The sequence below is a fragment of the Ruditapes philippinarum genome, unplaced genomic scaffold, assembly GCF_026571515.1.
Source record: "Ruditapes philippinarum isolate M1 unplaced genomic scaffold, ASM2657151v2 ctg9315_1_1_1_1, whole genome shotgun sequence".
In the NCBI taxonomy this organism is placed as follows: Eukaryota; Metazoa; Mollusca; class Bivalvia; order Venerida; family Veneridae; genus Ruditapes; species Ruditapes philippinarum.
This window is the reverse complement of record NW_026861646.1, coordinates 14,325-41,666: the sequence shown is the minus strand read 5'-3', so window position 1 is coordinate 41,666 and position 27,342 is coordinate 14,325. Positions and strand designations below refer to the sequence as shown.

Genomic DNA, 27,342 nt, shown 5'->3' with positions numbered 1-27,342 from the left:
GTATTTTAATCGTAGATCGGGGCTTTAATGCCAACATAATTTTAATGATTTATGAACAATTTTAAAGATAATTCAATTATTTTCTAGAACACTATTTTCGTTTTCCTTCACTTACCGATAGTTTTCAAGCAATGTCGGCGAGTATCCGGGCGTCATAACTTTTTTTTGTTTAAACATATTTAAATGACGAAAATTCCGCGGTGAAATGTAAACATATTTGTGATTGTTTGCAAAAAATCATGAATATTAATTAGCAACAAATGACCCGCAAAATAAGGTCATGCGCATACATGTGACTAGTCCTATGAATATGACGTCGCTTTGAGTTATTTTGCTTCTGGGCAAAGCAACGTCATATCGAAATTGCTCAAAACCCATAGCATGTTCCCAGAAAATCGGGCGAACGTAAAACAATGAAGACAGCGTTGTATTTACATATTTTTTTACCTATTTATTGAACAAAACTAAAAAATAAATACCTTTTGTCAAAAATAATTAAAACTGTCACATCCGAAAAAATCACGATTAAATCCTCTCAGTATTTCAATTCCCTTTACAGCCGATAAACAAATGGCGGCCGTTTAAAGTGCGCGAAATCTGATTGGCTAATTTAAATGCAAGCGTTTAAACTGAGTCAGAACAATCTAACGGAATATTTTTTTAACGAAATAATTGCCCATGCACCGTCAGTGTGTTCGAATATATTTTTCCGTTAAAAATTTGGAATCAATCTGTAAAGCACATTGCTTAACCAGTATGGCTGATAGACAAAAATAGATTGATGTTTATATTTTATTTTTAAATTGATAATAATCGTTTGACAGTTTTTTGTGTATGATTGAGCATGAAATTGAAAGAAAATATGATAATCTTTTGAATAAAGCTTGCAAGGCAGGACAATAGACATTTTTGGAATTTTTTATGATGCTATGCGTTTTTGAGCAATAACTATTAGACGTCAGGCTTGACCGACAAAAACTATAACAAGCCTGTAACGTCTAATATATTGGACTAACATGTGACAAGCGCGTGTCCACAATCGGGTTTTGTAAAATCGGCCGAAAATACACCTGTATATTAAGATTAACTGATAATGATTAAAATGCATATTATGCATGAATAATGAATTTTATATCATTTTGAAGACAATTTATCACTGATTTATTTCATATAACTTTTATAATGGTCAATTAATTAAAATTTATTTGTTTACAAATCAATTTATGAACAACACTATACGATTTTTACAGCTAACTTTCTTTAAGCTGTAGGCTTATGCAGTTTGGGGTTGCTACTATGTTAATGTATTCTATCATTACATGAAATTTTGTGTTCATAATTTGATTACAACAAACATATATGATGATAAAACCACTTATATATACATGAACCATGCCTACTATGCCTTTAATTATAAAATAAGATTGACGAAACCTCTTTCGCACCTTTTCATAATGGTAGTCCGCCGAAACAGTAGTTTGACGAAACCACCAAAATTCATATAAATCCATGGTAGCACTTTCTCTCAGGCCTAATTTTTGTTGGAACGGTGGTTTTTTGTCGATTTAGTAATTTTCTCTACTCTAAGTACTGGCATGTGTGGCGGACATGGTAAGGTGCCTAAATGTTGACATGGTCATTATAAATATTCAAGGTTTATTCGCCTGTGATTTTCATGGCCTTTGTGGGTTTTTTTTGCCGCAAAGGATCAACTTGGACTTATACTGACTCGGACCAGTCAACTCGGCCTTCTATTAGAAACCTATTTCGGTATGGATTGTTAACATTGTTATGAAAAAAATTTAGGAGTGTATTACTATAGAAGTATTCAAAGGTATAATCGCATGGCCCAACAGAAATTGAAAAAGTTGGCAGTGAAACACGTACGTGTTGTTTGAAATAATCTTTGTTAGGAAGAGATGTCGCGACAATAAATGTTGAATATTGGTCTTTAACTAGAATTTTTATGACAATAATGGTACTTGTTTTTTGCACTGTTCCTTGAAATTATCTTTGTTAAGAAGAGATGTTCAAGTTGAGACAATAGATGTTGAATAGTTATCTTTAAATTGAATCTTTATGGAAGTAAATGTAATTGTTGTTTACACTGTTTGTTCCTTGGCGGCCAATGCAGTTTGAACAGTACGTTCTGCAAAGAGAGCAGATGAAGTGGGCTAAGGAAATTGGCATCTATAAGGAAATAATTCTGAATTTACGACAAATGTACCCCTGTATGCTATAAATATATGCAAGGAATGCATTGCTTTCTTCACAGTTAATACACATTTGATCTAATTATGCACATGGGAAATCAATGTCAACAAACTTGTTTTGATGCACAGTACAAATTTATTTCTTTTACAATTCAGGGGGTTTTTTTACGGAAAGGGGTAGATGCTGGGTGCTGGTAGGGAGGGGAAAGATATGTGAAAAATGTCGATTTGGGAAAATTATGAGGTCAATAATTCTATAATATATCTTTTTTCCCCTGAAAAACTTTATCATCATGCAAAAAAAACCTTTGTGGTGTAACATCTTATTATGTATGGTGGTGAATGGTTTTTATACTTCCATTATTGTATGAAATTTAATGCGGCATACTATAGGTGTAATAGTGTAGATCTGTGACACACTTCAACTCCATACAAGTCATTTTCAATGCAAATATATTACTTTCATAAAAATAACCAAGAAAATGGCAATATTTTGTTAGCAACTGATTTGCAGAAATAGTACCGTTCAGTACAGGATATAGCTAAGAAAAAAATGGCAACCTCCATGTTGAGATTTTTGCTTGCAGTTTCCGGCATTTTTTTGGTTATTTTTGGCTGCAATTGGTGGTTATCCTTGATAAAACTCAGAAAGTTAATTATTTTAAACCATAATAATATTTTATTTGATTTGGTTCAATAGGAAAAATTAATGTTTCAGGAAATATCACTCATGTGGTTATATATACTGTGGTTTTTATTGCATACAGTATCGCTTAACAATGGTATTTCTGTTTATGTCCACCTTAAAATTTTGATGATTTTCTTTGAGGGAATTTTCAGTGTTGTACTAGGGATTTATTCGGTCATGGATGGGAATTACTTGTCCAATTTTCTATTGGGAGTGTTGCCTTTTGCCAGTATCAGTTGTAATAGGGGAAAACCACTGCAACAGAATTGTGCACACTATGAAATGTCATGACAAATTCCTAATGAGAAGCCCAAATTACTTCCCTTTATGCTAAGAGTTGCATTTCCTTATTAGTTTTGGGTATATTTTTTTGTTCCTATTTAATGAAAGAGAACAAAACTATTTGTTAAACATTTGACATTTTGGTTAAGAATTTATTTAAGAACTAATGCTAGAGGGGAACAGAATTTTTGGGAAAAATAAATAATTATCTTCAGATCGGTAGCAGTATAGTCAGTGACATCGGCGCATGGAGTGCATGTGACTTTTTGTAGGGGAAAAGATAGGGCAATAAATTAGAAAAGGGGGGAACCTGAAATCAGATTTAAACATGTGAAAATGGTATTTACCTTCATATTTGTGGAAGAAGAAATTATTAGTCCCCTACCGGTTTACCGGAGGGGACTTTAGGTTTTCTGTCCGTCCGTCTGTCAGTCCGTCAGTCCGTCCGTCCACAAAACTGGATCCCGCGATAACTTGAAAAGTACTGAAAATATTTTTATGAAACTTGGTATATGGATAGATGGCAGTATGGAGATTATGCACGTCTTTTTCTTTTCTTCCTATGTTGAAAATTCTGGTTGCTATGGCAACAAATAGGCTGGAAATATGGCAAATTTTACACATAAACTGGATCCAGTGATAACGCATAAAGTACTGGAAATATTTTGATGAAACTTGACATATGGGTAGATGGCAGTCTTGAGATTGTGCACGTCTTTTTCTTTTCTTCCTATGTTGAAAATTCTGGTTGCTATGGCAACAAATAGGCTGAAAATATGGCAAATATTACACATAAACTGGATCCAGTGATAACGCAAAAAGTACTGGAAATATTTTTATGAAACTTGACATATGGGTAGATGGCAGTCTTGAGATTATGCACATCTTTTTCTTTTCTTCCTATGTTGAAAATTCTGGTTGCTATGGCAACACATAGACTGAAAATATGGCAAATTTTACACATAAACTGAATCCAGTGATAACTCAAAAAGTACTGGAAATATTTTTATGAAACTTGACATATGGGTAGATATTAGTCTTGAGATTATGCATGTCTTATCTGTTCTTCCTATTTTGAAAAAATATCAGTTGCCTTGGCAACAAATAGGCTTAAAACATGGCAAATATAACCATATTTGTGATTAGTCAAAAAAAGAGCTGAAAATTTTTATGAAATTGCATCTTTAATTCAAGAGTTATCTCTTCTTTAAGAATTTTGCTTTTGAAATGTTATATTTTGGTAACAGGGATGTTTCAAATATTAACTTTAGAGTGTCCTTCAGTCCGTCTGTCTGTCTGTTCATAAAAACTGTTTCCTGTGATCACTTTTAAAGAACTTTTCCAACAAATTTACTTAAAATAGAGAAAAATTGAAACATTAGCATAAATGGCCAATGGCCCTTCAGAATGTTGATGGGGTTCTAACCGGTAGGGGACTTATGGATTGCTTGCAATACTATGATAATTGCTTGTTTCAATTTGATTTGCCATGCATACTATTGTGTGGAAATGCTTTTGCCTTGATTAAAGGAAAATGTTACAAAAGTTGGGTTGAAAATAGACACATGTTATTTTATATAAAGGTGACACATGTTTTGTTTAGCACTATTTAGGACGTTTGAGTGGTTAAGATTTAATAGATTGTTTTATCCTTTTTTAGGCATGATGTGTTTGTGAAGTTTAAAAGTTAAGTGTAGATGTGTTTATGAAGTTAAAGCATTGGTATTGGCACAACTATGGCGTTGGGAGGCCACAGATATAGCGAAGTGTTCAGGTAAGTAATTTTGTTTTCTTTGTGGAAATCATGGGTTTGGTTGGAGCTGCTTATCAACATTTGTAGTGCTTGTGCATGTGTGTGTGCTTTTGTTGTTGATGATATACTTTTTCTTATTAAAAAAAAAGAAATTATGCATTTGCCTTAATATTTGGCAAGAAATTGTTACTGAATTTTTTATGTGCATTTGTTTTTTCTAAAAAAATTTAAAGTTGAAGAAAGAAAATTTGGGTGTGCATAAAAAACATCCAACGGTCTTGTTAAAGATATAGTTGATGGTTGCCTCGAAAAAATAAATGTAAAATCTTAAGTTTCAATTTTTTTTTACAAATTTTGGGCAGCAAAGTTTATTGTAAATAAGCATGTCTGGAAACACAAAAGCCTTAAAAGCAAGGTATATGCTTATCTTTTTAGGTTAAAAAGTAAGTGCATCAAAAACTGGTAGTAGGCATGTGTAGTGTTCCTGTGACAGTCCCTTTATTTATCATTGTTTGCCTTCATTATTGTTCTTCCCCCTTTTTTAGGTTTGGCTTTGTGGAGTTGAATAGTCGATATTGGCAAATTTTGGAACATTGGTAGATTGGGATATAGAAAAGTGTGCGTGTTATTGGCAAATGTAGAACATAGGAAGATAAGGTTATAGTGCATTGTGCAGGTATGTTGATTTCCCCCTTTCTAGCCCCTTGACTAACATAATTGGTAGGTTTTTATTATAGAAACTTGCCATAAATGGGTACATGGAAGTGTTCAATTATGGAAAACTGAAAAAACATAAATGAAGACTTTGTGATAAATAGTTTTCAAGATAATGAGGTATTAGAGAACTAGTGACCCAAAATCAGTAGGGGTTCTCTAATAGGTATCACCAATCAGTATTTTGAAATATGAAGACTTTGTGATAAATAGTTTTCGAAATTAATAATTAGGGGTCATCTACTGCTTATGAACATTCATTAATAAATAAATAAACATGGAATTTCAAAATGCTGGGACAATATATGGTTTTTGATAATCTGGTAACAATTAATTAATTGATAACTGAATTCTAATTTAATAAGACCTACATTTTTTGTATCTTCTATTTACCTTTAAAAGAACGAAAACAAAGCGCAAGGCATAATTTTCTGATTCAAAAACCAGACCATGAAAGTATTTTTTGAGTTAGGGGTAAATTTTGTGAGTCGGTCGCGTTACTGCAAACAAACATTTTTTTTAAAGGATGTCCCTAACTATGTAAAATTTGAAGCATTTTTCATAGACACAGCAGTTTGAACTTGTTACAGGGACTTTTCAATGAAAACGGCCAATTTTTTGCAATATGCTAATGGGGTAAAAGGTTAAGATAACCTACACTAACATAATATTCTATAAATCACATATCCTGCATTCAGACTGTTCAAGCAGAAAAGAATAATTTTTCATTGACACATCTATAGTGTTACACTGTGTATTTGCACTATGTTTGTATAAACATATGATGCCACGTCAAAATATCAAAATGTTTGTTGACACTTAGAACCACATTCATGAATTTTATAAGCCTGAATTTTAGCTAATATTTTAATAAAAAAAGTCATAGACCTATGACAAGCTTTCTAGAAAGGACATACAGTTCAACTTCGTTCGCTCGAGCTTGGATGGCTCGAATACCTCCCTCCGCTCGAACTCATCGCCAAGTCCCGGCAAATTCCTATATAATATATATTGTTCTTCCTCGGATCGGTCGAACACCCATGGCTCGAACCTGATCTCTGGTCCCTTCAGAAGAAATATAGTGTAAGTCACACCTTTTTGGTCGAACACAAACAGGCAACAAAAGTTGCATGTCGACAGGTTCTAAATAATTGACAGGCGCGACACATGTTTTTAACACCATGTGATGGTGACAAGGGCAATTAAGGTTAACTGATACAAATTAAAAGGTGTTGATACCGATTTGTTTGTTATGATTAAAATTGTATATTTGCCGTCTTTAGTAATAATAAAAAGAAAATAACCCCTGAAATGCCAAAAGTCAATAAATGAATGACGTTTACCTGGATGGCTTTAATTACAACCGTGGTTCATGCAATGTGAATTGTAACAGTGTAATCTATTTATATATATGATACTTGTACGTGTGTTTATTTTAGTAAATGACTACAAAAAATATGCTGCTGTAAGATGTTCTTTTGTTAATATTTAATTAATGCATTGTTTAAAATAAAATTCATCCCATAATAAACATATAAATATATTTTGAACATTGTTCACAGTTTGGATAATGATTGCCCAATCGAACCCAACCAATTACAATATGCAGTAATATAGATTAACACAGTGACCGTTAAATATGTTTTCAATAGGATAATAATTCTAACTAGGACAATTCAACAAATGAATGTCCTGTAAACAATTTTATTGACGTATTTATCATTTGACCGATGTAGGTTTGAAAACCTAGAGGCCTTTGTTCTATGTAATAATAGTTCGACCTCGGTTGGCTCGAACTACCGATCTCTTGAACAAATTTGCACATGCCCTCGCACTTTGAGCGAACGAAGTTCGACTGTATATTAAAGGAATTACATTGGCAGCAAAACTTTGGGACTTTAGCAAAATCTGTTATATAAATTGTAAAAGCTGTATATCAGTAATACATAATTTATAAATTTACTACTGTACATTTCAGGCACACCACCATGTACTCTTGATGTAGAGTACTCCTACCCTTTGGATTATGCCCAGCAAGTGCACTATCCCAATTCCCTATTCTCAATATGTTGGTTCAATATGTATTAGGACACCAAGAAAGTTCCATGAGATTTGTGTTTGTGCAGAGGGATCAGGTTAGTTTGCCATAATATTTTTTGACATATTTTATCATGAGCATGTTGTAAAAAATATTTAAGAATATTATAAATATAAAGGTATTTTTTTGTAATTTTCTGATATCAAATGTGTTCCTTTGCCATACATTTTTAGCTCACCTGTCACAAAATGACAGGTTGATTTTTTGTGATCGCTTTTCGTCCAGCGTCCGGCCGTCCGTCTGTGAACTTTTACTTTAAATGACATCTCCTCATAAACCATTAAGCCAATTTCATCCAAACTTCTCAGGAATGTTCCTTTGGTGGTCACCTTTAAAAATTGTTCAAAGAATTTAATTCCATGCAGAACTCTGGTTGCCATGGCAACCGAAAGAAGAAACTTTAATTATCTTCTTTTACAAAAACCCAAAGAGCTAGAGCTTAGATATTTGCATGAAACATCTTCTAGTGAGTGTCTACCAAGTTTGGTTCAAAAACAAATGCCCTGGAGTCAACATTGGCCCTGCCCCAGGGGGTCATTGATTTTCCAAATATGCATATAGTAAAAACTTAAAAAAATCTTCTTTTAAAGAACCAAAAGAGCTAGAGCTAAGATATGTTAGCATGAAACATCTAAAAGAGTGTCTTACCAAGTTTTGTTCAAATAAAAGCCCTGGGGTCAAAATTGGTCCCGTCCCAGAGGTCATTGATTTTCCCTATATGTATATAGTAAAAAACTTAAAAAATCTTCTTTTAAATAACTCAAAGAGCTAGAGCTGAGATATTTAGCATGAAACATGTTCCAATGGGTGTCTACCAAGTTTGTTAAAATAAAAGCCCTGGATTCAAAATTGGCCCCGCCCCAGGGGGTCATTTATTTTCCCCATATGTATATAGTAAAAACTAAAAAAATCTTCTTTTAAAGAACTCAAAGACCTAGAGCTAATATATTTAGCACGGAACATCTTCTAGTGAGTGTCTACAAAGTTTGTTCGAATAAAAGCCCCTTTGTTAAAATTGGCCCTGCCCGGGGGTAGGGGACGGCAGATCATTGTTTTTCATTATAAGTGTGTATATCATGAATCATCTTCTTATAGGTGTCTTCCAAGTTTGTTCAAATAAAAGCCCTGGGGTTCAAACTGGCCCAGCTCCGAGGGCCTACATACAGGTGAGCGACCTTAGGGCCATCATGGCCCTCTTGTATAAATATTCTTTTATGCCATGGTATTTTTCAGTTGTGAAAAGAATATTCAGTTAAAAGTAATCTTAATTATGCCCCCTACGAAGAAAAGGGGGTATTTTGTTTTGCAAATGTTGATCTGTCCGTCAGTAGACCACATGGTTTCCGCTGATTATCTTGAAAACTATTTATCACAAACTCTTTAATTTCTCACATAGTGATTGGCCATAACTAGTAGATGGTCCCTATTGATTTTGGGGTCACTATGTTAAAGGTCAAGGTCACAGAGGCTTCAAATGTCAAGATGGTTTCCGCTGATTATCTTGAAAAGTATTAAGCACAAAGAAGTCATATTTCACATATTGATTGGTCATAGCTAGTAGATGGCCCCTATTGATTTTTGGGTCACTATGTTAAAGGTCAAGCTCACAGGGGTCTTAAATGTCAGAACGGTTTAAGCTGATTATCTTGAAAAGTATTCAACACAAAGTTGTCATATTTCACATATTGATTAATCATAATTAGTGGATGAACCAAAGTAATTTTTGGGTCAAAGGTCAAGGTCACAGGGTCATCATATTTCTGATTTTGATTGGTGGCCTCTATTGATTTTTGGTCTGTAGTTTTCTAATATCTGATTATCATTTGAACACTATTTATCACAAAGTCTCCATTATTTTTTTCTTTTTTCCATAATTGAACACTTCCATGTACCCATTTATGGCAAGTTTCTGTAACAAAACTACCAATTATGTGTGTCAAGGGCTAGAAAAGGGGCATATGTGTCGTTCGACATTCTTGTTTTAAGTTTCATTTTAAGTGCTTATTTATATCCTATACAATTTTTTTTAAACTTCTAATTTATATGTATTTTAGGACTTAATGGAAGTGTCAGTCTCAACATGCTCTGGAAAGGGGAGAAACAATGCAACAGGTTGCCAGTATTGTCCTGCAGACATCAAGACATGGTCACAATATCCCACTGCTTATAGATGATCTAAAAAGCCATTGAAAGTCATTTTAATAGTAAATCCCCTGAGGCCTGCTGCTATAAGGACTAATGCTATATTGACTAGTGTGTGGATCATATTAATTAATGGTTGCCTATGTCAGCTTACCAGTAACTTACTTCCATAATGTTAAAACATTTCATGTGATTGTGTTTTGTGTAGTAACAACATTTGTTCATGTCACTTTAAGTATAGAATTGCATTGAACATATGCATTTCATGAATTGATCAACTGTAATCCTGTCTTTATAAGTTTTTAAAGTCTTGATTTCAAGATAAATAAACAGTTTTAGTTGTTTGTGTGACTATATCTCATTGAAAATGACTGCATAAAATGTGAAGTGATAAGCTTCAGTACTTGCTGTCAAGTTTTAAAATATTTTATACTTTTAGGATATTGAAAACTATTTTATCTATGACAATGATAGATGAGTGAATTTTTTATGTTGATATTAGTGTAGAATGACTTGGTAAAATTTGCATTAATCCTGAACAGAAGCATCAAAATCAAAGAAATTTGCATGGTAGCTAGGCAACTAAAATTTCCTTCAGTTAAAAAGGATTTTTAACAGGAAGAACATATTAATATTAAAAAGACTCTGTATGTTTGATATCATTGTAACTCTTTCAGAACTTAATCTCCTGCATGCCTGAAAATTTGGAAATTTAGAAATTTATAACAAAATAATATATGATAACTCGAAGTGCAGTGCAGTGCAAAAGAATTAGTACTCTGAACTTCTTATTTTTTGAGTAATTGCCGTTTGTTAATTTTCATACTTTCAAATTTTGTCTGGGCCATTTCTCTTCAACTATAAAACCTATGGACTTAAACTTCATAGAATGATAGATCTCATTTAGAAAAAGTGCATTGCACAAGGACTGGTACTTTGAACTTCCTAATTTTTGAGTTATGGTCCTTTGTTAATTTTCATATTTTACTTTTGTCCAGGTCATTACTCCTAAAGTACAAAAGCTATGGACATGAAACTTCATAGGATGATAGATCTTATTGATAAGAAGTATAGTGCAAAGAAAATGCTGCTCTGCACTTCTTATTTTTTGAGTTATTGCCCTTTGTTAATTTTCTTGTTCTGGCCATTTCTCCTTAACTACATTGTTCACAAGGCGACATATCCGACTCGTGAAGTTCTGGTTCATTCAAATAGCCAGTTGTGCACTTAAAATTTTGTTAAATTTAAAACAAAATTATGGAATATATTGTGGCTGCTTGGCAACACTGATTGATTTTAGCTTGACTGTTCGATTAAAATAAGTAGAGCTTTTGTAGTCACCCAAACGTCAGTGTATACGTAACAACTTGTGTCGAAGTTTTTATGATATACCTCAAATATTTTCAAAGTCCATTGCCATATTGGCTTTGAAAATTTGCACAATTGTTCGCCATCATGATTCCAACCTGTAGACAGGAGGAGGTGACTGTATCAAGCATTTTAGGATAATTTTTTTACTTAGTATTTACGTTATAAAGTTTTTGTGTAATACCTCAAATATTTTCAAAGTCCATTCACATATGGCTTTGAAACTTTGTGCACTTATTCACCAGCATGACCCTTACCTGTAGACAGGAGCAGGTAACTGTACTAAGCATTTTGACAGAATTATGCCCCTTTTTTCGACTTAGAATTTACATTTAACTTTGCATATTACCTCAGATATTTTCAAATTCTATTGACATCTAGCTTTGAAACAAGTTGAAATTTTTATACTCTTCTTTGAGAGCATAATAGGACTCTCTTCAAGGCGTACTGTAACATGGTTTTAAAGGGAAAATTATTTCCCTTGTTAACTAAGAAAATTTTACATTATCGAGGCCTTTTTACTGTCAAGCACTAATAATAGTCCAGCATTGCTTCCCTACCTACAGCTCTTGTTTCTAATTGTTTAGGTATTAAGTAAACCAGTTATTACAGCAGATAGATATATATATTATATATATTATATGGAAATTAACACTTGATCAAACAATAACATACAGGCAAAAATACTGAGTTTCTGCTAAAATTAACATGGCTTTCTATCACTAGTCAATTGTACAGAACCTGTATGTAATATCTTAAATGAAAGATTTTTTAAAAGTAAATAATAGACATTGTAATTTTATTGAAAATTTATTTATCTCTGCTGCTTTGTTAGCTGTATTTTGCAAAGTAATATGTGAAAACTTTAAAATAAATTTTTTAAAAAATATTCAACGGTTTGCTAGCTGCCTTTATGTTGTATTTGTGTAATGATATCCTTTATTTGGTACAACTACCTTTTATGTTGTTACACTTTAGTCATATTTAATTTACTGTTGCATTAAACTGTTATCTGTTGTCACAGTAAGTGTTTGTCAGAATAAGATTAAATAATAAATGAATAATAAATGGACACTGTGTTTAGTTCTTCTAGGTGTTTGGACTTTACATCTCCTGGATGTTTCACCCCTGTACGTTTCACCCTCAAAACCCTGGTCTTTTCATCTCCACTCTTTATAATATTATGGTATCTCTAAACAGTATTATAACCTGTTAGCACTATAGAAATGCAATAGAACCATTTGGTATTGATTGTTGCAAGTCTTATAAAATACACATTACACACACAAAAAAACAGGAATAGGTCCGTTGCTATATCTCATGACATGTTCATTTTACATTACACCTTTCATGCAGCAAACTAAGTCTTCACAAAAGTAGTATGCAATCGTACCTATATTACATACGAATGTATGTAATATTTTTCTTGTTTATTTTCAAAGGAGATTTTTTAAAATTTTGCTATACACATATAAGGAAAATCAATGAACCCCTGGGGCGGGGCCAATTTTAACCCCAGGGCTCTTATTTGAACAAACTTGGTAGACATCCATTAAAAAATTGTTTCATGCTAAATATCATAGCTTTAGCTCTTTGGGTTCTTTAAAAGAAGATTTTTTAAGTTTTTACTATATGCATATAGGGAAAATCAATGACCCCCGGGGGCAGGGCCAATTTTGACCCCAGGGCTTTTATTTGAACAAACTTGGTAGACACTGACTAGAATATGTTTCATGCCAAATATCTAAGCTCTAGCTCTCTGGGTTTTTTAGAAGAAGATATTTAAAGTTTTTTTCTTTTTGGTTGCCATCTTTTGGTTGCCATGGCAACCAGAGTTCTGCATGGAATTAAATTCTTTGAACAATTTTCAAAGGTGACCACCAAAGGAACATTCCTGTGAAGTTTGGATGAAATTGCTTAGTGGTTTATGAGAAAGATGTCATTTAAAGTAAAAGTTAACGGACAACTGACGAAAAGCGATCACAAAAGCTCACCCTGTCACTTTGTGACAGGTGAGCTAAAAACAAGTTATATAACACATACACAGAAATTTGTTGTTAACTGAATTATGAATTTATGTATTTTTGACTATGGTAGTTGGTAGTATGATTCTTGAGTATCAAATCAGTAAGGCATGACCAATAAAGTCCCTAGATTGATCCATAGCCAAATACGGATGCCGGGATCATAAATATTTTGACACCTAACAAAAGTGACGTAATCTGATGTAATGTTTTAACTCTAAAATATGCACCCTGGTGATTAATGATATCACAGCCAAATGTAAATACAACATATCAGGGTTCTCAATAAGAGCCGGCCGCCGGCCGAAATGACCGTTTAAAAACACTTTTTGGCAAGCTGAAATTTGTAAAATTTTCAGTAAATACCAAAAATACCATGTAGGTTATCTTCCTACCAAATATGAAATACATCTGTCAATAAATAAAGGCTGTATGGGCAAAAGTGTAAAAATCTATTTTTAGCACTGGTGACCTTAACCAAACTGAACCATAACTCTATCCAAAAGAAGAATACCATGTAAGTTATCTTCCTACCAAATATGAAATACATCTGTCAATAAATAAAGGCTGTATGGGCAACAGTGTAAAAATCTATTTTTAGCACTGGTGACCTTGACCCAAATGACCCCTTACTCCATCCAAAGGAAGAAAACCATGCAAGTTATCTTCCTACCAAATATGAAATACATCTGTCAATAAACAAGAATTTGTAACAGAGTTACCAACGTCCCCCGCCCCGGGAGTTTTATATGAAGCATAAAATTGTGCTATTTCAAAAGATTGAGGTATGGACCTCAGGACATTCAGTCCAAAATTATGATCAATGCTAGATCTGCAAATGTAACAATAAATTTGTTAAAAAAATAAAATGAAACACGGAATTTAAAAATCTATCATGTTAAGCCTATTTAGGGGAGCAGGTGTTGTGCATGACATAACGTCTTATTATTGTGACTATTTGTGCCAAGTTATTTCAAAATCCCTTGAACTATGAAGAAGTTCTAGATTAAACACAAAATATACCCTATAACAGACTATGTTAATTTTTGACCTCTAAGTGTGACCTTGACCTTGGAGGTAGGGATGCAGGTGTTGCGCATGACACATCCTCTTATTATAGTGACTATTTGTGCGAAGTATTTTCACAATCCTTTGATCTATGAAAAATTATAGACCTGACACAAAATATACCCTGTAACAGACTATGTAAGTATTTGACCTCCAAGTGTGACCTTGACCTTGGAGGTAGGTGACCGGATTTTGCGCATGACACATCATCTGATTATTGTTAAAAATTATGGTAAGTATTTACAAAAGTCCTTCATAGATAAGAAAGTTATGGACTGGACACGACATATACCCTCAAATAGACAATGTTGACCTTGAATGAACAAGTACGACCTTGACCCTGAAGGTACGGTCTGGTTGTTGCGCATGACACATCGTCTTTATTATAACAAACATTTGTGCCAAGTTATCTCAAATTCCTTTGATAAATGACAAAGTTATGGACCGGACACGAAATATACCCTGTAACAGACTATGTTAATATTTGACCTCCAAGTGTGACCTTGACGTTGAAGGTAGGCAACTGGTTTTTGCGCATGACACATCGTCTGATTATTATGAACAATTATGGCAAGTATTTACAAAAAACCCTTCATAGATAAGAAAGTTATGGACCGGACACGAAATATACCCTGTAACAGAATATGTTAATATTTGACCTCCAAGTGTGACCTTGACCTTGAAGGTAGGTGACTGCTTTTCCGCATGACACATCGTCTGATAATTGTGAACAATTATGGCAAGTATTTACAAAATCCCTTCATTGATAAGAAAGTTATGGACCGGACACGAAATATACCCTGTAAAAGACTATGTTAATATTTGACCTCCAAGTGTGACCTTGACCTTGAAGGTAGGTGACTGGTTTTTGCGCATGACACATCGTCTGATTATTGTGAACAATTATGGCAAGTATTTACAAAATCCCTTCATAGATAAGAAAGTTATGGACCGGACACGACATATACCCTCAAATAGGCAATTTTGACCTTGAATGAGCAAGTGTGACCTTGACCCTGGAGGTAGGGGTCTGGTTGTTGCGCATGACACATCGTCTTATTATAATAAACATTTATGCCAAGTTATTTCAAATTCCTTTCATAAATGACAAAGTTATGGACCGGACACAAAAGTGTGACGGACGGACGGACGGACGGACGGACGGACGGACAGACGGACGGACGGAGCCTATTTCTATATCCCCCTTTTTTCTTCGAAAAGGCGGGGGACAATAAAAGCTGTATGGGCAAAAGTGTAAAAATATATTTTTAGCACAAGTGACATTGACCAACTGATCCCTACCCTAATCAAAATGATGACCATGCAAGTTAACTTCCTACCAAATATAAAATATATCTGTCACTTAATAAAGGCTGTATAAGCAAATGTGTAAAAGTCTATTTCTAGCACTGGTGACATTGACCCAACTGACCACTAACTCCATCAAAGTTTATGTTTATATCAATTATAAATAACATCATTCTGTCTATAGAATAAGGTCAATACACCTGTAAAAATCTATTTTTAACATTGGTGACCTTGACATTGGTTACATTGACCTTGACCCAAATGACCCCTTACTACACCCACAGATTGAGGTCCTCCCTTGGCATGTTTGTATTAAACTAAAACATCAACTAAAATATAATGGCTTTATGAGCAAAAATGTTTATTTTTATTTTTTAAACCAGTGACCTTGACCTTGACCCTAGAGACCGCTTACTCCACAAAAAATTAGAGGACCATCAAAGGTGTCCACCTACTAAATATGAAAGATATCATTAAAGAAATTAAGCAATTAGGAGAAATTTAAGATAAATCCAACTTGCCGAAATAGGTTAACCAGACAAGGCCCTATTTTCAATGTGAAAAAAGGGAAATAACTGGGAAATATGGATGACACAGTTAATAACTTGGCAATATCATGTACTTTGTATTGATAAGTAAGTGTGGAAATTATAAAGCCATTAGTATAGATAGAACTTAAGATATTTCCAACTAGCCGTTTTAGGTTAGCCATTATTCATTTTGTAAGTGCTGAAAAGGGCAATAACTTGGTAAATATGAAAGCCAGAGTTATGTAACTTGCCCAGATCATGTACTTTGTATTGATTAGTAAGTGTGAAACTTAGAAGCCATTGGTACAGGTAGAACTAAAGAAAATTCCAACTTGCCGTTCTAAGTTAACCTCGTACGGACAGACGGACAGATGGTTCAATCACTATATGCCCAGGGGCATAAAAATCATTGACAATCTTATTTTCATGTTTGTCACAAAAACGCCGGAATTTTCTAAATGAAAATCAAACAGAAAACTATAAATCAACATTTAAATTTGGATAAGGTAATTTAACAGTGTATGGGTGTTTATTAAATATTAAAATTTGATTTAGTAACTAGCTTTAGAGAAAATCTAATAGATATATTCACTTTGAAATTCTGTTGTTTTACCTCGTAACAAGAATTAACCAGAGCTACGCTAGGCGGGGCATTATATGCCCGAAAGTTCTTTGGCTGTAAGTTGATTAATGCTTGAGTTATTGAGCAAAAACTGTTTCCAGTTTAAAGGTGATTGTAACCTTGAACTTTGACCTTTTGACCCCAAAATTAATAGGGGTTTTCTACACAAAATGGACAATCATCCTATGAAATTTGAATACTGTGGACTTAATAGAACTTAGGTTATGCTCCTGAAACCATTTTCAGTATTAAGCTTATAATGACTTTGACCTTGTGGCCCCAAAATCAATAAAGGTCTTCTACCCAATATGGGCAATCATCCTTTGAAGTTTGAAAACTGTGGGCCAAATGGAACTTAAGTTATGCTCCGGAAACCATTTTCAGTTTTACGGTAATAGTGACCTTGACCTTTGACCTTATGACCCCAAAATCAATAGGGGTCTTCTACCCAATATGGGCAATCATCCTATGAAGTTTGAAAACTGTCGGCCGAAAGGAACTAAAGTTATGCTCTGGAAACCGTTTTCACTTTTACGGTTATAGTGACCTTGACCTTTTACTATGTGACCCCAAAATCATTAGGGGTCTTTTACTCAATATGGGCAATTGCCTATGAAGTTTGAAAACTGTGGGCCAAAAGCAACTTAAGTTATGCTCTGGAAACCATTTTCAGTTTTACGTTTATAGTGACCTCGACCTTTAACTATGTGACCCCCAAATCAACTAGAACTGCCACTATCATGGCGTGAATACCCCCGCATACCACTTTGTCAGAATCAACAGTGGCCATTTAGAGCTCAAGACAACCTCCCTACCAAATCTGAGGTTACTAAACCAGTGCATTGCTAAGTTATGTATTCTACATGCTTCAAATGTGAAAATGTCAAAATCAATACATTGCTGACAGGACATTCTTTAGCAATTGAGAAGAAAAGCTTTTTTTTGTCAAGGTCCCTATGACCTTGACCTTTTACCCAGTGACCTCAAAATCAATAGGGGTCTTCTTATAGTCATGATCAACATCCATGCCAAATATGAAGACTGTGGGTCAAAGGAATCTTAAGTTAATGGGTGGACAAACTTTTTGAAGTCAAAGTCCCTATGACCTTGACCTTTGATCCAGTGACCTCAAAATCAAAAGGGGTCATCTACTAATCATGATCAACATCCATGCCAAATATGACAACTGTAGGTCAAAGGAATCTTAAGTTATTGGGCGGACAAGCTTTTTGAAGTCAAGGCCCCTGTGACCTTGACCTTTGACCTAGTGACCTCAAAATCAATAGGGGTCATCTACTAATCATGACTAACCTCCATGCCAAATATGAAGACTAAGGGTCAAAGGAATCTTAAGTTATTGGGCGGACAAGCTTTTTGAAGTCAAGGCCCCTGTGACCTTGACCTTTGACCTAGCGACCTCAAAATCAATAGGGGTCATCTACTAATCATGACTAACCTCCATGCCAAATATGAAGACTAAGGGTCAAAGGAATCTTAAGTTATTGGGCGGACAAGCTTTTTGAAGTCAAGGCCCCTGTGACCTTGACCTTTGACCTAGTGACCTCAAAATCAATAGGGGTCATCTACTAATCATGACTAACCTCCATGCCAAATTTGAAGACTAAGGGTCAAAGGAATCTTAAGTTATTGGGCGGACAAGAAAAAACCGACGGACGGACGGCCGGACAGACTGACGGCCGGCCGGACGGACGGACGGACAAGCTGATTCCAGTATACCCCCCTCACAACTTTGTTGTGCGGGGGTATAATAAGGGTCTTCTACCCAATATGGGCAATCATCCTATGAAGTTTGAATACTGTGGGCCAACTGGAACTTAAGTAATGCTCCGGCAACCAAATTGCTAACGGACGGACAGACGGAAGCCAGGGGGTATAACATAATATGTCTGAAATTCTTTCGGGCATATAATTAATCTTTGTTTTTGAATTTTCTTTTTTAATTTCTTATTATGAAATTATGTATGCATGTTGTAACCGTCATTAAAAGATCTGTATTTACAATTTACTTTAAACAAGCTAACATTCTACGCAGTTTTGTATAATACAATCCCCCATTTACGTCACATCTGGTAAGGGTTAAAAAACTCAGGTTAATTACATAGAATGTGACCAGGTAAAGAGAAAACAAACATATTAGATGCATTCATATTGGAGGGACAAATAAGCCAAATGACAAAACAAGACGCAGTCACAGACTATAGACATATCTACCCTAAACAAAAGAAAAACTTATTTTGCACGCTGCAATGTGACGAAAACCAGGTTTTCAACAACCAAGTTTTGATGTGACATCAATTAATAGGTCAAAATGCACTGAAGTTATTGAGTAGAAGCTGAACATTCTATTGTAAGCAAATGACCTTGACCTTGCTCCCAGATATCTAAGTGACAATCCAAAGCTGCCACACAGCAAATTTGGTGTCAAAAGGTCAATGCAAAGTTATTATGTGAAAACTAAATACATTAACCTTGATCCCAGACACTCTGTAGCAATCAAAAGCTGCCTTGTAATATAAGCTACCCAAGTTTGGTGGCAATAGGCCAAACAATAGGCCAAAGCAAACTCAAGTTCTTGAGCTGAAACTGAGTTTCTATTTTTAGTAACTTTTTGTTTTGTTTTGGGTTTTACGTCACATCGACACAGTATAGGTCATATCGCGACGTTCCAGCTTTACTGGTGGAGGAAGACCTCAGGTGCCCTTCCGTGCATTATTTCAGGCACGAACGGGCACCTGAGTAGAACCACCGACGTTCCGTAAGCTAGCTGGATAGCTTCCTCACATGAAAGAATCCAAAGTCCCTGTCGGGATTCGAACCCACAGCGGTGAGGGGCAAGTGGTTTGAAGTCAACGACCTTAACCACTCGGCCACGGACGCCCCGTATTTTTAGTAACAGTGACTTGAACACTGACACATGGGTAGCAGTCCCAAGCTCCCTTTTGATATAACCTACCCATACAGGGCCCTCGATCAACCAAATCTGCGGCCGATATTCAGCCGCAGTCCCCCATCAAAATAGTATGTTTTTTTCCCCCTAACAGAGGTAAAAATTCCCCCTCAAAACATATAAAGTGTTAAAGAGAAAAATTAAAACTAATATTGTTTTTGAAAATTAAAATCCATCTATTTGACGTCTATTTTGTAAGCGGAATATCGTACAGTACATGTCTGCACGTTTCAATTTGTTGTTTTCCCCAAAATCTACCGTCACATATTGGCCTTTCATCCTGTAAAAATGCTAAAATTTCAACAGAAATATGCAGAAGAAAATCACAATTCCCATCAACAATTTGATTTCAAATTGTTTATTCATGAAATCATTTTTTTGTCTTTAAAATGTTACATCAACCACGGTAAATTTTGCCGTGAATTACAAACTTGTAAGTTTTGTTTTCATGATACTTTATTAAATAACTGATGAAAAACGATCTTATAATAAACAATCAATTTAATTTTATATAATTTACATCAGAAACAACTAGAATTGTGGATGTGTAAACAGAAAACAAATAAATTTTCATTCAATGTCACATATTTTCGCGGGGCCGATTTTTACAAATGTTTTACAAAGTCAAGAAAAGGAAGCTTTGTCTTAGGCTAAGCAGCATAAAGATCTGATGGTGTAAGGTGTTAAAAAGTTTTCTTCAAATCTTATCAATCACTTCTGAACAGTTTAGTGTTACCTATTATGGATTTTTTACATGTAAATAAAAAACAGCTGATATTTAAATAAGTGTATTTGATAATAAAAGAAAAGAGAAAAATTCCCCCCATACACTAAAATTCCCCCTGCTGAGGGTAGCGACCCGCTTCCCCCAAATTGGATTGAGGGCCCTGCCATACACCAAGTTTGGTGTCAATACGCCAAAACAAACTTAAAAAATTGAGCTGAAACTGAATTTCTCTTTTAGTAACAGTGACTTTGACCTCGATGACCGATGCCTGGGCAGCAATCCCAAGCTGCCTCTTGATGTAAGCTATACACCAATTTTGGTGTTAATATGCCAAAGCAAACTAAAGTAATTGAGTGGAAACCAAAAGTTGACACCTGTCAGCCCGTCTGCCTACCGGCAGACTTCGGCATTACAATTACCAGGTTTTTGTTGGAAACCTGGTTAAAAAAGATGTCAAATATTATCAGTTTTACATTTTCTTATAGGCACAACCTACAACTTGTGATCAAGTACACAAACTGTTGGACCTTCTACCCAAAAGAGGACCAGAGGCATTTGAAAAGTTTTTAACACTTGTCAGAAAGGATCATTCTTGGCTTGCAGATGCGCTTGAAAATAATGTTCAAAAAGGTAAATGTGACAGTATGATGGATTAGTCAGTATTAATCTTCATAATCATGTTGATTTAGTTAGTACAATAAATTTGAAGAAACAATTAAGAATTTTAACCTTGGACAATATTTGAGTTGAAAATGTTTTGTCTCATTTCTTTGACAACAAAGTGCTCAAGGGTGAGCTTTTGTGATCAAGCTGCGTCCGTTGTATGTCAGTGTGTCTTTCAAAAAGTGGTGTTAAACTCTTGAATCATCAACTCCTCCTTAACCAATGGGCCAATATTATTAAAACTAAGTAGGAATGTTCCTTGCAGGAAGCCCTTTAAAATTGTACATAGAATTCCATTCCATGCTAGTTGGCATAGCAACCAAAAGAAAAAAAATATACTTGTAAATAACCGTAAGAGCTAGAGCTTAGATATTTGGCATGAAACATCTTCTAGTGGATGTCTGCCATGTTTCTTCAAATAAAAGCCCAAAGGTCTTTTAAAATTGGCAAGCACAAGGGGGTCATTGATTTTCCTTATATGTATATATAATAAAAACTTTAAAAATCTTCTTGTAAAAATCCAAAAGCACTACAGTTTAGATATTTGGCAAGAAACATCTTCTAGTGGATGTCTTCAAAGCTTGATCAAACAAAGCCCTATTGTAAAAATTGACCCTCTCCGGGGGGTCATTGGTTTTCATTATTTGTATATAGTAAAATAGTAAAAACTATATGCATTCCATTCTGGCTTAATTATCTCCCTTCCATAAGATAAAGTAAAATTTTGCAATTATAACAAGAAAATAAATAAGATTTTTTAATTATCATTTTTAGTTCACCTGACCACGAAGTGGTCAAGGTGAGATATAGTGATGGGGCTATGTCCGGCGTCTGTCATCGTGCTTCGTCAACAATTTGGATGTTAACAGTCTAGCAGTCACAGTTTTGATTGGATCATCATCAAACTTTGTCAGAATGTTTGTCCCAATAAAATAGAGATAAAATTCTAAGATGGGTTAACTTATCTCAGGTCAAAAACTAGGTCACAGGAGCTAAAAATAGAAAAAGCTTGTTAACACTCTAGTGGCTGCAGTTTTGATCCGATATTCTGGAAATTTATCAGGAAGATTGTTTTGATGATTTTTAGGTCAATTTAAAAGATGGGTCATCTCCGGTCAAAAACTAGGTCAGAGGAGCTTAAACAAGAAAAAGCTTGTTAACACTCTAGTGGCTGCAGTTTTGATCCAAATATTCTGAAAATTTGTCAAGAAGATTATTTTTCATGATTTCTAAGTAAAGTTTGAAGATGGGTAATCTCCGGTCAAAAACAGTCTAGCAGTCACAGTTTTGATTGGATCATCATCAAACTTTGTCAGAATGTTTGTCCCAATAAAATAGAGATAAAATTCTAAGATGGGTTAACTTATCTCAGGTCAAAAACTAGGTTACAGGAGATAAAAATAGAAAAATCTTGTTAACACTCTAGTGGCTGCAGTTTTTGTCCAAATATTCTGGAAATTTGTCAGGAAGGTTGTTTTGATTATTATAGGTCAATTTTAAAGATGTGTCATCTCTGGTCAAAAACTAGGTCACAGGAGCTCAAAAGAAATAAAATCTTGTTAACACTCTAGTGGCTGAAGTTTTGATCTTATTTTTCTGGAAATTTGTGAAGAAGGTTGTTATAATGATTTCTATGTCAATTTTGAAGATGGGTCATCTCCGGTCAAAAACTAGGTCACAGGAGCTAAAAATAGATAAATAATGTTAGCATTCTAGTGGCTGCAGTTTTGATCTAAATATTCTGGAAATTTGTGAAGAAGGTTGTTATGAAGATTTCTAAGTCAATTTTGAGATGGGTCATCTCCAGTCAAAAACTAGGTCACAGGAGCTAAAAAAAGAAAAATCTTGTTAACATTCTAGTGGCTGCAGTTTTGATCCAAATATTCTGGATATTTGTCAAGAATGTTGTTTTGATGATTTCTAGGTCAAGTTCAAAGATAGGTCATCTCAAATCAAAAACAAGGCCACAGGTTCTAAAGATAGAAAAAGCTTGTTAACACTCTAGTGGCTGCAGTTTTGATCGAAATTTCCTGGAAATTGGTCAGGAATGTTGTTTTGATGACTTCTAGGTAAAGTTTGAATATGGTTTGTCTCCAGTCAAAAACTAGGTCACACTGCCCAAATATGGAAAAACCTTTTTAACACACTAGAGGTCACATGTTTTACTCATTTGTCATCAAACTTGGCCAGATTGCTTTTCTAAGACTTTGCTTGGATGCGGTTGATGGGTCAGTGGAGCTATCTAGGGCCATCATGGCCCTCTTGTTTTAATTCATGTTTAACCCTTTCACTGCCATAGGGACGGCTTAAGCTGTCCCTGTAATTTTCGGCGTATTTGCCATATGGACGGCTTTAGCCGTTTCTATAATAATAATAGTAATAATAATAAATTAATAATAATAATAATAAAAATAATAATAAATGTAAAGAAAATTATACCATTGACCAAAATTATTATGATTATAACATATTTGGTAACATAATTTATGTAATTATTATAATACTAATAACAAATAATATTTTTTTTTATTTATAGTAATTTCTTAGAAAACCCTATGGCAAATAGGTGAACAATAAAACAATAACCCTCTGGCAGCGAAAGGGTTAATTAAGATATGAAGAAAATATTTATCTAATAAAAAAATTAATTTATTAATCTTTCTTAACCAAATCATCAATACAAATAACTTCAGTATACAATAAGAAAGTAAGAAAATCTCAATACAATTTGCAATACTATAATTACTATGGTGCATGTAGGAATACATTAATTACTGTTAAGCCCTAGCTACCTGTAGGTTTTAATTATCCTTATAATTAAATTGTTTTATTTTTGCAAATTCAATTTAAACTGCAGTTACGTCCTATGTTAAGACCATGTAACACAACTTTATTATGGTTTTATATCATACATGTACATCTGATGCTCATATGACCTTTATATGTGTGCAAGTGGACCTCTACAATTTTTTATTCAAATAAAAGCCATCAGGTCAAAATTGGCCCTGCCCAGGGAACATTGATTTTTCTTTTATGTATATGGTAAAAAAAATCTCTAAATTTACAGAAGCTAAAGCTTAGTTTTCATATCATCCAGTGACTTCAAAGCAGCCATTTACCTTATAGGACTGTAATATTTTACAGCAATCAGTGATATCCATAGTAAACATTATCTTATCAAACACTCAATTTTAAAGCAGGCACTGACTTCCTAAGAAACCATTTATTTTGTACAGCAACCTTCTAATTTAACTGTTGTTTCCCTAATAAAAAGCAACCAATAATGTTTTAACATGTGCACTATTTCGGAAACAAATATGAAATGGTGACATCAGTTTAAGATTTAGATTTTATATCTGTTTTTGTTTACAGTTTACAATATAACTTGTTCCTTGTCATGGAAAGTATTGATATTAAGGTGAGTGATGTAAGGGTCATCATGGCCCTCTTGTTTTTAGTAAGTACCAAAAAAAAAGTTGTATCACTTAACCTTTTAAACCAAGTATAAGGTAATACTCACCAATTATGTTTCAGTCTCACCTGGAAACCAAATCAAACAACTCCCTTCAAACAGTCATGAGAAATTGAATGAGCATAAGCAGACACAAGAGATGACTAACACTAACCTCACCACTGCTGCTGCTTTCAATGGAACTCACACAGATACAAACAAAAAGTTTAATGATAGAAGTTCAAGTCCTATTAAAACAGTTGAACCTAAAAATAGGAGCGATAATGAAGTTCAAACTGAAGAAGGACTATTTGCTACTGCAGATGACAAGGCCATTAATGAGGGTGACGTATCAAAAACACCAAGTCATCCTGCAGAATCCACAGACATTGAATCTTTGAAGAAAGATGATGTAAATAACACACACACTGCCCTACCATGGAATAAACAGGTTCAAATGGAGGCCATGAAGCAATTGTATACAAAAGTTATTGGCATAACATCCCAACATTCAGAAAATGAAGAGAGCAAAGATGTCACATGGGAACATATAAACTGTGGAGTTGACAAATTGGCAGAAATGTTGAGAAATTTTGATGATTCTAAAATACTTTACAAGTGCTATGAAATACTTCCCAGTCAAACTTCAAGACAACCATTGAATCAAATATTGCAAGGGTTATTAGCAGAGAAAGAGAACCTTCAGAAAGAGGTTGAGAAGGGTTATAAAGATGTGTATGAGGCATCCAAAGAAAAAAGTATGCTCAAGAAAAATCATCAACAAAATCTTGTCCAAGTAAAAACAAATTATGAAGCATCATTAAATGCTGAGAAAAAAACATATCAGGAAAAGATAGAAGAAAAAAACAAGAAAATTGGGGAACTAGAAAAGAAAGTGGAGGAACTGCAAGCAGAAAATGCTAGGCATTTGATATGTAAACATAGAAAAACTCCAAAATATATTCAAACGCCACAGTCACAAACCCCAAGAAAAAATGTCCCAAAGCAAATCAGTTTTACTCAAAGCAAGATTTCACAAGTTAAGAAAAAGTAAATTTATAAACATGGATGTCAAACAGTAAAAGGTCATTAATGAGTCAAGTCCAATTTCAGTCTGGTCTTTCTAAAGCTCTTGTCCAAAGGTTGTTATGTCTAAATATGAAGAAAATCAATAGAGATATGAACAAGAAACATGGCAATGCTACAAAACCAGGTTTACAATTAAAACCATTGTAGAAAGTTTTGTTGTACTCTGTAACTTTGTAACAGTGACAATGAACCTACTTTGCTCAAAAGCAATCCAAAGTGACGCTTTGAAATACAAATAATATACAAGTTTAATTAAAATCTCATACCTTAATCTAGTTATTGACCAGAAACCAATTTTCTATTTTTAGAAACAGTGACCATTTCTTGACACTAATTATTGACTGGCAACCGATTTTCTATTTTTGGCAACAGTGACCTTGACCCTTGAGGCCCAAAAGCAACTATCCTTGTGAACAAGGTCTTTACATAAGCTTGCTTTACCCCAAGTTTAATTGAAATATCTCAATCCTACCTATTGACTTGAAACAAATTTTCTATATTTAGTAACTGTGACCTTGACCTTGACTCTAGGGGTCTGAAATATTGATGACAAATCTCCTGTGAAAGTTTGGTTTAAATCCCTTAAGAAATGTAGGAGTCGTGCACGGAAGAATTGCTTACGCCCTATCGCCCATCTGCCCGCTGCTGACATACTTTATTCAATAACCAGTTTTTTTCACTTTTTACACCAGGTTAAAAATACAACCAATGATAAAGCTTAAAGACTGATTAATGTTTTAAGTTTACAGGCTTTTACTTATTTCATGTTGTGTACAAAAGAGAATACAGACAACTTTTAGATGGGTGCTTGGACTGAATGAGTGAAAACAAAAATATCAAATTAAAATTGCAACCTATAAAGTGCAATTCAAATTTGACTTATCTTAAAAACATACAGGTAGCTTTCATTTAAGTTTGAATATGTTTTAGTTTAATGTTACAATTGTAATTTAACATTAAGGAACTACAAAAATGTCATTGCAGAAGATTTTATAATCATAAATTGCTTTGTGTTTTATATTGGAGATATATTTTCATTGTATGTTCTTGTAGTATTATAAAAACTGACTAAATCCTTTTAAATTTTCTTAAAAGTCTTGTTATACTTTGCCTAATTGTATTTTTTTTTTTTATTTATATAAAATTACTCACATGTATACTATAAGTTTTGAGTTTATTCATTTACTAGTGTTAAATTCTTAATATCATTTGTTTATTGTTTATTGTTTTATATAATGGCGTTTTTCATTGTTGGACTATTTTCATTGTTGGACTATTTTCATCCTTGGTTTATTAATTTTCCTTGTTGGTTTATGTTCTTTGTTGTTATGATTCTCTTTAATGATATAATTTGCTTTTTCATTCATTAATTCACCAATTAGATATTATTTTGTTTGTTACAATTCACTGTGCTGATTGGAGCCAAGAAGAGTTTAGAAGATTGAAAGACTCATTTTAACACACAATAGCTATTTTTTCTGAAAGCATGTTCAAGCGGTGCTTGACAGTATAACAGCTGCTGTAAAACATTAAAGGGGAATAATTCAGCAAAATTTATGCCAGATTTATGGGTATTTGGTCTGTCAACAGCAATTGTTGTAAAGTTGGATTCCAACTACAACAGGTTATATTAT

At 34.0% G+C, this 27,342-nt stretch overlaps 1 protein-coding gene and 1 long non-coding RNA gene across 2 annotated transcripts in view; both read left to right on the top strand.

Moving 5' to 3' along the window:
- The window catches only part of LOC132716406 (uncharacterized), a 31,416-nt gene extending 4,602 nt beyond the window's left edge, over positions 1-26,814 (top strand). The window contains exons 2-3 of the mRNA XM_060699672.1: positions 20,991-21,135; positions 24,703-26,814. Of these exons, the coding sequence (XP_060555655.1) occupies positions 20,991-21,135; positions 24,703-25,673 (1,116 nt within the window). The 3' untranslated portion in view covers positions 25,674-26,814. The remainder of the gene's footprint in view (positions 1-20,990; positions 21,136-24,702) is intronic.
- On the top strand, positions 5,518-10,093 carry LOC132716405 (uncharacterized). Its single transcript, XR_009623801.1, has 3 exons — positions 5,518-5,612; positions 7,629-7,785; positions 9,803-10,093. It is a non-coding gene; the product is annotated as an uncharacterized LOC132716405 (long non-coding RNA).
- Positions 26,815-27,342: the final 528 nt, after the last annotated feature.